Below are 13,455 nucleotides of genomic sequence, written 5' to 3'. Positions count from 1 at the left end.
ATTTGATGTGAAACTACTGTGACTGACATACTATTGCAGCCATATTTGCTTCCAAATAAACAACTGTGCTAACAGTACAAAGTAATATTCTAATATAATATAGTATATAGTATAATAATTAATGATCACACTCTAAAGTGGTGAAAATTCACTTCAGCTTATATTTGATTCTGAACAGGAAGTGATCAATAATTAACAGTGAAACATGCTTTTAGTTTTAATTATCAGCCTGTGAAGCAGCAGCTAACTTTAGCATCATTAGCAACTAACGATTAGCCAGGCTTAGTATTCTCATTGATTGGTTGTCTGTCATTATTTGATTATTTTACTACTAAGTGGACTGGAGATGTGGATTCTTCTTCTGTGGTAATTTAACTGAAGTCTTAACCATTTGAGTCTGACACAACAGGACAAATGAAGAAAAGTACGTCCTTCCTTTATATTTCAAAATAAGAGTTAAATATATGGCACAATGTCATGCCACACTTTCATATTTGAGGTTCATCATAACAGTTTAAACTTATTTCACCTCAGAAAGTCACTGGATAGTTGTGAAATATGTCTTTTATATGGGAAATATCATGTATTTTATTATTTCAAGAAACCTAAAAAAAAACCTTCATCTCTCTTTTGTGCAGATTGATTTATTGATTAAATTAGTTTCTTTCTTGAGACTGAGAGAAAAGTAGAAGACAATTTCGCAGCTGTTCTTCCTTTTGACCTTTCCCTCTTCATATGACCTTTTAAGCTTTTTGATCTTTGCATAAATAAATTAAATAAAATGGCTGAAGAAGATCCTGAAGCCTGACATGTGGCCTCTCTCTCTCTTTTTTTTTTTGCATGCTTGGATAAATTGAATTAGCTCATCTGGTTTCTTAAAACCCCTTTGTGCTCTGAAGGGGTTAAGTGAATAAGAGACGGTAAAACCGGTTTGAAGATAGAGTCCACGGTGTAGTCTGAACTAAATTAGCAGAGTGTGCTGTTGTACGTCCGATAGGTCTTGAAGGCAGATTGGGCCAATCTGGCATCTGATCAGTGTCTCATGGCGTGCAGAAACAAGCAACTCATGTAAGCCAAAACCTCGGGAGTGATCCATCCAGCACTGCACTATTGTGGACTTGCGGGATGGAGTCGCTGCTTCACTTTCTTTATACGCTGCTGGGGATGAAAAGATGCACTCCGCTCTGCCTCGGCTGTCACCTGCTTCCGGACACTGCTCCGTCTGTCTGGTGGCTGTCCAGGAAGTGCTCTCTCTACAACCCCTGACCTCCGAAACCGGTTTCCGAATAAACAGCTAATTGGCTGGGTTTCCTGTTTAGCCTGATGGGAATGCTTGACTATTTCTGTCTGTTTACAGAGTTGTGCCTGGCCCTCTTTCTCAGAGTTGTGCTCCCTGCATTGTTTGTGAAAGAACAATGTGTTTCGCTATAGCTACGCTTCAAACTTCAGGCTTTGGGGCCCCATGCAGAAAGATCCAGGTTTTACAACTCCTCTTGGCTCTTGCAAGCATTTGATTTTCACGGTCTGTTGGAGAAATGTATATTTTAGATTGCTCTAATGTGTTAATTTGAGAATTATGATGACAAATTGTGACTTGCACCTTACAAGTCACATTAATATGCACCTCTGTCAATGGTTGTAGTGTGAACACTTGAAAAGAAACATGCTGTCCCTGTGAACAGACACACATATGGGCATCCTAGCACAACCAAAGCCAACATGTGTCCTACCCCCGTCAAATAATCATTGTTCAGCACAATAAGCTCAGCCAAAAAGGAACTATCTTTATCTGAACTGTCTGCTTTGAGTTTAAACGCCTTGTGTCTTTCCCAGATGTGACTTTCTGCTATCTGTATTGAATTATTCAGCCACTTCCGGGTCTTCTGCAGTTTCCAGCTTCGGTCTGCATCCATTTATAGAATAGATTCTGTGCCCAAAGTTGAGTGAAAGACCTTACGGCTCAGGAGTCATGGGTTCAAATTCAGGCTACGCCGTGAAAAGGCTGTTCTTCTCTAACCAGAGACTCTATACGAGTTTATAAACATCACCTCTTTTTCATTTATTTATTTTACATTTTATAGAAACATAACTCTAGTAAGGAACATATTAAGCAACTGTATTAAATAGATTACAATTATTTTTGTCTCGAAAGCTTAGTAAAACAAGTTTACAGTTATTATTAGTGGGGAGGAGTCAGTCAGACTTTTGATTTTAAACAACGTAATTATGGGAAATGTTACTTCCTGACAATATCAATCAATGTTTCTACGGTAACTGGATTAAAAATGTATTCGCTTCATGCACCGGCTTTTGTTTTCAAACTGTTCTGATGTCGTGGGTGGTTGTAAAAGACGAAAGTAAAGAGGTGAGTCAGTCCAGTTTATCCCCATATTACCAAGACTGGACGATTAAATGTGGTCATTAACTTGAGCTGGAAGGCGCGGAGTTAAAGGCAGCGTTTTTATTGATGTGGCAGGAAACGGGGGGGTGGGGGGGGGGAGCAGTGGGGGCTGACGGCTGCTGCTGAATCTGTAAATCTCACAACAGACTGTTCACAGTCAGCTCCCACTTTTAAAGGGACACACACACACACGCAGTTTCCCTCTCTCGATTAAGAACGCACTTAATGTCACAAACAGCCCATTAAGCACCATGCGGTAGGAGCAGAGACGATGTGAAACTGAAGGGTGTGTTAATGATCGCTGCCAGTTGCCAGGGCGAGGCCGTGGCAGGTCTGTGGATCCAGACAGAGACGAGGCAAGCGTGCAGAAGTCTGCTGCCTTAAAATTAAACTGGCGAGGTCACAGATGTCGGTTAAGTTTTAATATTGAAAAGAACCAGCGCTGACTTTTCTGGTTTCATAGTGAGCTGTAATATTTATTTTATAAATACTTATTTATGGTGCGGTTTCAGAGCAAGTTCCACCCCACTAAATTCTACGCATGCACCACCATAAATACTGTGAAGAACTTTTTTTTTTAAAGTAATGCAACTGGATTTTGTCTTTTTCCATTTGTTGTATTTTATCACACAAAAGAAACTAAGTAAAAAAATAAAAAATAAAAAATCTCAGTTTGCACTGCAGTCTTGAATGGAAAACTTCCAGCCTATAAATGGGAAAAATAAAACCCTTACCTCAAAATGCCATATGTCCACCGTGTGTTTAAAACTCCAGTAATAGTTTATTTTAACAGTTTGTTAAACTTTTGCCATCTGTTTGTCAAAGCGTTCATTTGAAGTTTGACTTTAGAAGATGCAGAAAAATGCTTTGTTATCACTTTATGTGCTAATAGTTATGTGGGAAGCTGCTGATAAATCCTGATGTTAACTAGAATGGAGTTAAAATGAGTTGTGGGCTTCAGGGTCTCATACATTTGTAGTACAGTTTGGAGAGACCAATTCATCCAACATTCATGTTTTTGGACTGGGAGAGGAATCAGAAGTACCCAGAGAGAGCATGAGGAGACATGCAGACTCCATGCAGAAAGCAATGCAACACTTCTACCCGCTGCTCCACTGTGCAGCCCAGAACTATGTACAATGACTTGTAAATAGTCAGAGGTTTGTTGATGGTTCCATTTTCCATGCCAGACAAAGTGATCATATCCTTGATTCCTCTACGCTGCAATGCCCTGACCTTTGGCCTTTGACAAGAGCCATATACGCCAAGTGAAAGAAGAAATTAACAAGGCCTGCGTCACAATAGTAAAGACATTCTTTTGATGTTTTAAAAAAAACCATTCTGAATGATTATCGGAATCACATCGTCTCTCCTGTCCTACGCTGTCTTAACTTTAATAGCAGCCATCTTTAGCTAATGTCTCTGGTCAGGCTAATCTCTCATGTGACTGCAGCAAGTGAAGTTTTTTTTTTCTTGCTTTCATTGTTTGACTTTGTTCTTCATTTCACGTGTAATTAAATCTCTATGGGCTGTGAAATAGATGTTATAGACTGGTAGTTTTGCATTCCTAATGGGCCAAAATAGATGATCTGTAACGTATTTTTTTCTCTCAATCCGCAGAATACTGAGCCACAACAAGATCCGAGTTCTGAGAAATGGATCCTTCATTGGACTTAACTCCTTGGAAAAGCTGTGAGTATTAAGCTTATGTTTTTTGACAAAACCCTAAATGTCTGTCAGCCTCTGCTCTACAATTGGCATTTTAGAATAGCCCCCCAGATTTTAGTGGGCATCACTTGTGCATCAGCTGTAACCGATTTTATAGATTTATGCGATGCCTCTTTTTTCGCTTGGCTCTGGACTTGCCCTTCCAGAGATGAATGGCATCAGAGAAAATCTGAGCAGCTTTGTGTGCATTTCCCCTGAGATGGGCTTGATTCCAGCAGGGAGGATGATACACTCAGACTGGCTATCGCAGAGTTATGTTGAAAACCTCACATAATTACACTTCAGCCCTTCATTATTTGATAAACTCCACTCAAGAAGACAAGATAAGAGAGATCTCTGGCAAGAGGACTGCGTTGGCAGATCTACCTGCAGCTTTCAAACAGTCTGGCCCTCCTTCACAGACTCATAATCTCTCTTAATCTTAATGGAGTGTGAGACACGGGATGGACACGATTACGCCAGGGACGAATCTGACACAATTCTCAGGGCTTCTGGTGACAGTCGTGGAGCTTTCTTTGACAGTGCAGCAGCCATAAACACACAATAGATAAGAAGGGAAGAAATTCAAAGGATTTTAACGTGTTAAAGTGTTTAAAAGAAAAGATTGTCCTGAATCTGTTTTTTTGGGGGATGATGGAGACAAAACATTAAACAACACTGTCCTGTTTACTCCCTTTCTGTTACATCTTCACAATCCGTCTCAACTCTCACTGAGCTTTTGATTTTGCTCACTAAAGTGTGAAAATATATTTTTGGATATCAGAGGGTTTGTTTGCATGGCAACAGCAATATTTCAGTATTGCAATGATGACAGCTTTTCAATATATTGTGCCACTGCTACCCCCAAACTTGCTTCATGTTTATGGAAAATAGCTCAATCTTCATCTCATCCGACTCCAGAAGTGATCTTCTGAAAATGCTTTGCTTGTGCAGCTGGAAGGAATTGATTTTAGATTTGATGCTTCTTCTTCTTCTTCTTCTTCTTTTTTTTTTTTTGGTCCTTTAAGTCTAATAACCCCTCTGAGGACACAGATACTTGTTTTACAACAGTTTCCATGGATATTTTTTTTATGATGTGCTTAATCCTCCAGTTGTTGCTCAACATCCTTAGCAATTTTCTTTCATCTGAGGATGATAATTCAGATCAGAAGGTTTAATCTTAGACACAGTTGGGCATTAACAGAACAATACCCTCCAATTCATTAATATTGATATAGTCTTAAACTAGGAAATTGATATTAGCCACAAACTGTTTGCAGTTTCTCTGCAGCTAGGTATGAGGCGTTTATTGTGGTGTGTATATATATATATATATATATATAAAAGCAGGATAGTAATCAAGTCTTTAGAGGTCAGTAGGTCGGTGTTTATAGCAAACTGCTGCTTTTACGTACTCTGTGATGCAACAGCATGTCTTGTCTATTTCCCTGTAAATCTTAATGGGAACAATAAACATGTGCAGCTCCAGTTTGGTTCCTGCAGACTGGCAGAAACGCTTATTTTGCTGGGGAGGTTTGTGGTTATGTTGACAGAATATTACTACCACATGCCAGTCGGAGCTGCCACCCATGAAGCTAACAAGCTTCTAAAAAAACGTCGAAAGAAAGAAAAATACGGCAATTTGCCGCAGTTGTTGACTTGTTAGTGCCTATCTACTGGAGCTCACGTCAGACGTGCCAGTCAAGAATGGCGAGAAAAATATGCAGAGAACGCTGAGGACACCAGAGTCGTCAGTTCTTGCACCACGGACTCAATCGATCTGTGGGAAGGACTAAATCACAAGACAAAAATGTGATAATGCAATTTGGATGATCATGGATATTGAAGTAAAAACAAAACAGGATGGTAGCTCAAAGGAGGTCATGTGAAATGAACCCAAGTTGCTTGTTTTTGTTAACAGAGCTCCTTATGGTGTCGCAGGGTCAGTAGGTTAGGTAACCTGATCCTGCTCACAAACAGAGCTGTATACCTGATGCAGGGACAAAACTAGCGGCATGCAATTGGGTTGTAAAATAAACACTTGAGATAATCTACTCAAAATATTATCTAAGCTGTTTAAACAATAACTTTCATAGAAAGTTTATCTAACTTACAGAGTCTCAGAAATTGAAGTAAAGGGAATTTGCGGATGAGAATTCTGAAACGCCGAACTTTAATTTCGAGGCAAAATGAAAAGGGAGGACGAATTCAAAGTTTCAAAACAACCTTTGATGTGCCAGCTTCCCAAACCAGAACACCAGTCGACAGGACAGAAAAAGAGCGCCTGCTGTTGCCTGGAAATAGAGGTGTTAGCTAACTTACAGAGCCGACTGGATCACTGCGAGGGAGCGGCTCCCATAGTGGCTTCATTCTGCTTGACACAACAGCTGTGCTCAGAGGCAGGCTCACTTCATTGGTTGTCTCTGTGAGTCCTTACGTTGGGTTCAGAAGCAAGTGATATGAAGGGCAAGCAGCACAGAAACTTAATAGCAATGGAAGTAATTAAAACTTTGTTTATATGGCATCTTTCAAGAAAAGAAAAATCAGAAAGTGCTTCAACAAAGAGTAAAAATACAGAGTACATTAAATAAAAGCAGATTAAAAAAAGTATGATTTTTGGTGACTTTTAAAGATCTTCTGTGACAGAGGCAGAGCGTTCCACAGTGTAGGAGCAACGGAAGAAAAAACTGTCTCCTTTAGTTTTGTAAGCTGGTCCTGATCGCAGAACCTCGAGGACCCGGTGGGGGTGTAGCGATGCAGTAGTCCGCTGATATAAACTGGTTACTTCCCATGAAGAAGCACTGGAAGCACAAAAGCATTTGCTCCATTAGCAGTGGAGTTGCATGAGAAAATGTTGAAGATTTAGTCAGACGCCTGGCAGCAGCAGCACTTTTTACAGACTGCAGCTGGTCCAGGGAAGATTTGGTTAGACTTGTGCCGAGCGCATTACAGTAATCCAGACGAGATGAAGCAAAAGGATGAAGATTTCCATTTCATGATGAGACATAACGGAGCTCAGTTTGGCTACATATTTCTAAAGTGATTAAAAAAATTTAAAAAACTGAGTCATTATTTACACAAAGGTTCCTAGTGTTAGATTTTTGCTAAAATACCAAGAAACCCAAGGATCTCCTTTAACTTTACAGTTAATTTGTCTGGTGCAAAGATTATTTTTCTTCATTTAATGTAAGAAAACAGTTAGACATCCAGCTTATTTTATTGAATGTAGGCATTTTACCAAATTGTGCAGTTTTGAAGCCTCGTTTGGAGGAAAAGAAATGTACATCATCAGGATATCATCTGCATAGCAATGACCAGAGATATTAATAAAAGATGACAGTATGGAACCAAGAGGGAGCAGAGAGAAAAAGCAACTTGTGTATGAATTTGCTTCAAACTACTTACACAGCCAAAGTGGTAAATGTACACTAATGCCTTCAAATACATATTCTACTCATATGAAAGATTGCTTTTGAAGCAACAGCAAGAGTTAAACCTAATTTAGCTCATTTGCATACTAAATATCAAGATTTATATGTTTTATTTGTAGATTCAAATTGAATCCAAAGTATTTATAATCATACATATTTCCAGCACTAATAAAAATTCAAATAATACTTTTGTCACAGAACTTCTGACGACATTTGCGGGAGAAACAGGTTGATCTGAATATCCAACAATGAGATTTGACGGTGACCTGCAGAGGGAGAGGTCAGACATGTGTGTTTGTGTTCACTACAACATGGAGTTCAGCTAACACAGGCACACACACACAGTCGCTTATGGTCCACAGTGGGAGATGCAAGCATTTGCTGTGAAGAGATAACATAAATCATGCGGACCGCGTTTCACTCCTCCGCCGCAGCCTCGGCCTCATCTCAGAGGCAAAGCAGTGGAGGTCTTTCCGCTCTCTCTGACGTCTCCAACCTTTAATTGAGTACTCAACACAGCTTGTAATTACATCTGAGCTCATAGGAAAATCACCGTCTGTTGTAAAAGAAAAAAAAAAAAAAAAAAAACGGCCCATTGAAATTTACAGTTGTAGCCTTGGAAGGGTTTGATGGAATCGACCGGGATGTGAGCTTACAGCGAACGTTTCACTGTTAGTTTCCGTCATACTGCGAGATTACAGTTTTTGTTTTGTCTCCTCGCCCCGCAGTGACTCCTCAGGTCCCTCATTGTTTCCAGTTTGGCGTCTACATGTGCTTGTCATTTGCAGTAGTTGTGAACACTTACTCATATTATGTGGTCAGTGCTGTAATCAAAGGCCAGCCCACTGGGGCTGAGTAAACACACATCAGGGAATTACACTGCATCTCTGCCCCAAAGTGACAAGGATAAACAAAGCCTGCTCCCTTAACTACACACACACACACACACACACACACACGCACACACACACACACACACACACACACGCACACACACACACACACACACACACACACACACCCTTTTGGCCTATTTCTGGTGTGACTCCAACATTGACTTCTTTACTTCCTAATATGGAAAGCTTTACATATAGGCTGTTATTTTTAAAAGTGTCTGGTAATTCTTCTGGTAGACACACACACGCACTCACATCCACACTCCCCTCTCACCATCATCTATTCAGTGCTGAAAGCAGTCTGATCTGCTGGTGTTGGGAGAATCCAGCTCGTGGGCAGGCCACCCTCCTTCAGGCTGGGGCCAGACAGCGCAGCACTCCACACAGTTAGCTCTTTCATTGGGACAAAACGCCTCAAAGCCACTGTTGCCTTCGAAACTTGCCAAACCACCCAAGTACCGAGGAGCAATTTAGGCTTGTTTGTTTTTGCCCTTTTACTGGACTGCTGTGTTTTTGTAACTCTTTTAAACGGACTTTCCATCCAACATCTACATTTGAATCTTGGAATATGTTGTGTCGTTCCACCGCCATAGGGCCGAACACAACCATTAATCATATCTGGATCCTGGAGAAGTCCATGCTCTTTGCATGCACAATAATTTACCTTTACAATATAGGTCTGGAGTGTTTTAGTGAGGTCCTGTTAAATGGTTTTAAGTACATTAGTTTGACCTTGAGGCTGAAAGTAAAAGTTACTCTGGGATGTGTCAGGACCCATGAACTTCATCTATGTTCAGTAGACAACTGCAGTGATACGGGCTTTATGTGTTATATATGCATATTATATATTTGCGTCAGTACCATAAAGCCGTGATATTTGTGTATTCAAAGTTAACATGACGCCTACAAGACAATTTATCTGCAGGTAAGATATTACCTGCTTGCAACCTTAACAGAGCCTCACTTCAAAATTCCCTTTAAGATCCACCATGAGTCGTCTTCTTCTGTACTTATTTGAGTTTCTCCACCTCAGCGCAAACCCTTAATGACAGAAGCTCTCACTGGCAGCTGCGCTAACGAGCCAAGAACTTTATGAGTTGTGGACAGATCCCAGCAGCCTGTCCTGTGCTGATTTGAGGTAAGGTAATGAGAATAATGAGCAAAGAGGGCCCAGGCAGTTTGGCTAGTGTCCAACTAGGCCCCACTGCACCATGGGACACGGGACAGGCAGACAGGGCACAAGGGGCCCTCATTACCAGGTCTGTGTTCACCCAACATGGAGAGAGGGTGCAGAGAGGAGGGGTGCAGATGATGGATGAGGTATCAGCAGGGCTTTTGAAGTGGACAGGTCTGAGAGGCAGGAGCCAGGCTTGTGGTTGGGAGTATTTGATGGTTTGAGGTGTTGGCAGCATGACAGGATATGTCACCAAAAGAGTCTGAAGTGACCGACACAGTAGGTACTGTAAAAATACTACTGTGCCTGCTGCATTTTAGAGAAGAAGGCACACAAAATATTAGGCGGATTTCACATTGGCTTTCTTCAACAGGAGGAAATTTAGGGTTAGTTTTGATTTACGCATGCAAAAGCAGCAAGTTATAAGAAGGTTTTGAGAGAAATTTTGACCAGTGACTCACACAGGGCAAGAGATATGCGTAGAAAACATCTGCATGACAGAATGATAAATGATGTAAAGGCCTAGAGTCTAGGCCCCAGACTCTGAAAAGGCTGGTAACAAATGCTTTTACCTTGAGTAAAAATACCCCAGTTCCATGATACTATATTATGTACACAATAGTTTTAAACAAAATAGCATGATCTAATTGTTCTCATTTGAAACAAAAGCAGCTATTACTGCTACTGCAGTCAAAACAATAACTGTGAAGAAATGACGTGGAGCTGTGTCACGCTTTTAGAGTCTGTGTCACTTTTGATGTCCCCCAATTTAAATTGTACATATTTATTGAAATTAACACTGTATTTTAAACTAATAAAGATAAATAAATAAATATTTAAGAATCAACAGAGCAATAAGTAATGTAACTTAATGCTTATGAAGGCCTGCAAGTGGTCAGATAAATATTAGCCAATTTAATTGAATAAATTGTCACACTATCAGTTTGGCTTTTGATTTCAAGCATTCAGCATGCTGATGTAAGTGAATCTTCATCAATTCAGCTGAAGTGTTTGCACAAGATCAAGTGATGGTTCTGTTGAGTTATTGCTGCGATATTTGATAAGCAATTGTGTAAATTTTGTTGTAATGATGCACATATAATGTGTGCAAACTAATTTGACACAAACGCGAAACGATGCATGCTATGATGCTAAGAGTGTAGAAAGAGCATTATTTCCATTCAATAAATCCAAATATTATGTAAAAAGTGAGTTTATCACAAAGTAAAACACCTCATAGATTAGCGACACACAGATGGCTGCTTGAAACCTTTCATTTTTGGTAGGTACAGGTAATGAAAACATGACATTTAAAATTAGAATATTACATCAGACCAAAAACTAATAATATTTGTGAAAACTGGAATGTGAATTTAGTTTAATACCTGCTTAAAGGTTATTTTCGACAGGTACTTTTAATATGACAAACAAGACCCTGTAAGTGAAAACTAGAGACCAACACAGTGTCAGAAGTGTCTGCTTCTCGCAGCCTCGATCAACTCACCACCTGGATTTGATTGGCTTCCTGCCCTCCAGTTTATCATTAATCATTAATTAATAATGTAATGTGCCCCAGTCTCAGACTGCCTCAAATCAAAATAGCTATTACAACCTGTATCTCATTTAATCCACAATTTTCTGGATGATGATACTAATTACCCTTTTAATCAATTTGGTGATTAATTAACCCGTCAGCTTTTGTGTTGCTACTATATCACCACACTTACAGGCAGAGTCCTTCTTCAGCATAAGACGGAGATTTAGAAGTGCGAGAGTTATTTGCTTTCACTCACATGCCAGCTTAATAAATGTGATGGATGATATGATCCTTAAGATTCCACACCAGGAAAAGTGGAAGACATTTCCTTCAGCCAGCTGACTGGCAGGGTGCAGCGACATATGTGGGTGGGACAGTGCTGTGCCCACGCAGCTGGAGAAACCTCAGGTCACTCCGACACTTTCTCTGATGTCTCATAGAAAGGACCTTGAACTGTAGCAACAGTTGGATGGAAAATTTTTGTGGTTTTGAACCATAAACCGTTTTAAAACCTTGACATTCTTTACTGCCTCATGCTTAGTCTAACCCAGCTCATAACCTTTGGAAACGATATTGCCTGCTTTTACAAGAAGGTTGCATTTGGTCACAGCGACTGGGTCTCTCTTGAGCGAACTGCGAAATTACCTCTGCCATTCTGTGCAGCTCGGGTTAGGAAGAGGTCCAACTTAAACAACTTTACCATCTGATGCAAGGGAAGTGGAGCCAAGCTGGCTAAACATGGTACACTGGTGGTTAAACAGAGAGGATCATGAAGAGGAAGAGGAAGGGTTAGAAAGACAAAAAAGTACTACTGCAGTTTGTCTTACATTAACAGAGATTAACTTTATATCTGCCCAGACTTAGCAAATTATATTCATGATATATCAAAAGTGGGAAGCATTATAGTGGGTTAAAAAACAGTGGTTAATTTTCAGAAATGGCGAGAAACCTCTCAGTTGTGAATAGGCTCAGTAAGACAAGGGTCAGACTGCAGCAACCCACCACTCCAAAGGAAACAAAGGACAGCTGTGGAGGTTGCAGACAGGAATCTTGTTTCCACTTAACAACAAAATGCACATTTGCGTAAGTCTGCTTTCACCCACACAACAGTGAGTCACTGCTTGTTAGGCAAAAGTTACCTAATAAGACTGTATGACATTAAGGGGTGGAGCAGGTGAGGAAGGGGTTAAGCGTACTCGAGAGTGGAAACAGAAAAGGGGGTGCTGCTGGAGTTGATAGACTCCAGATGTGTCTTTCAGATAAACTGTAGGAAAGGGGTGTGTTTGTGTTGCAGTCAAGGCTCTGGGGGTTTATTCAAACAGCGAGCAAGTAGTCTCATAAGTCCATTACTAAATTGTATGCTTCATATCCCCCTTGCTTTGTCACATACTCTTTCTGCAAACATGTTGGCATTTTTTGTCCTCTGGAGGAACTCAAGCAGTCTCTGGATTTGCTTCCTTCACTTCCATTTCTGCTCCTTTTCCTCTTTTTCTACATGTCAGCTCTTTGGCTGGCTCTCTGGTCACTCCTTCCATTTTAGGCTCTCTGCAGCCTGTGGTCCACCTACTGGATAAAACGCTCCTTTTCAATGGGAAGTCAATTAGTAATATTGACTTCAGTTTGATGAGAAAAGAAAAGTGAAAAACTGTCTTTAAAACTTTTGTTGGAGAAATAAATCTACTGAGAAACTGATGTCAAACGCGACTTCAATGCACCAACACTAGGTGTCTCCGAGCATCTTTTTATTGGAAATAATTTAAAGTTAAACCTTTAAAAATGTAACTAGGGTCCAAATTAGGTCTAAACAAAGACATTGAAGGTCGGTATCCATTTGATTAACCTAAAACCACCTGTCAACAGCATTAAATTTGCGCTCGACTTAAACTTTTACACGTTTTGAATCAAAGACCAAGACAAAATGGCACATACTTGAGAAGGAGTTTTCAGTATTTTTTTTACAAATAAAAAGCAAAAATTATGTGTCATGGGTATGCATGTTTTCCGCTTTTACTTTTATTAACCCTGAATAAAATCCATCACACCCGGTTGGCATCAGCCGCTACATAGTTAGTCACAAAATTAACCTGTTTTCAATTTTAATTTCTGAATAAATAAACACACCAACACCACTGCGATACATGATGGTGGCAACATTATGCTGTGGGCATGTTCATGTTGAGCATGGTTAGGGAAACTGGTTAAAGTTAAGCAGCTAAGCAAACGGCCTGATCTCCTCTAAAACTGTTCAGATCGAAACACGTTTATGTATTGGAATGGTCCAGTCAAAGTCCAAGCTGAGGATTTACAGC

General features: G+C 40.1%; 1 protein-coding gene across 1 annotated transcript in view; it reads left to right on the top strand.

Annotated features, from left to right (window-relative positions):
- The window catches only part of adgra2 (adhesion G protein-coupled receptor A2), a 49,308-nt gene that overhangs the window by 17,470 nt on the left and 18,383 nt on the right, over window positions 1-13,455 (top strand). Inside the window, exon 2 of the mRNA XM_014982298.2 lies at window positions 4,022-4,093. Within this exon, the coding sequence (XP_014837784.2) occupies window positions 4,022-4,093 (72 nt within the window). The remainder of the gene's footprint in view (window positions 1-4,021; window positions 4,094-13,455) is intronic.

The sequence above is a fragment of the Poecilia mexicana genome, unplaced genomic scaffold, assembly GCF_051168715.1.
Source record: "Poecilia mexicana isolate PSO_F unplaced genomic scaffold, ASM5116871v1 scaffold_9, whole genome shotgun sequence".
NCBI classification, from domain to species: Eukaryota; Metazoa; Chordata; class Actinopteri; order Cyprinodontiformes; family Poeciliidae; genus Poecilia; species Poecilia mexicana.
The sequence above is the reverse complement of the archived record's forward strand: the minus strand, read 5'-3'. Positions and strand labels throughout refer to the sequence as shown.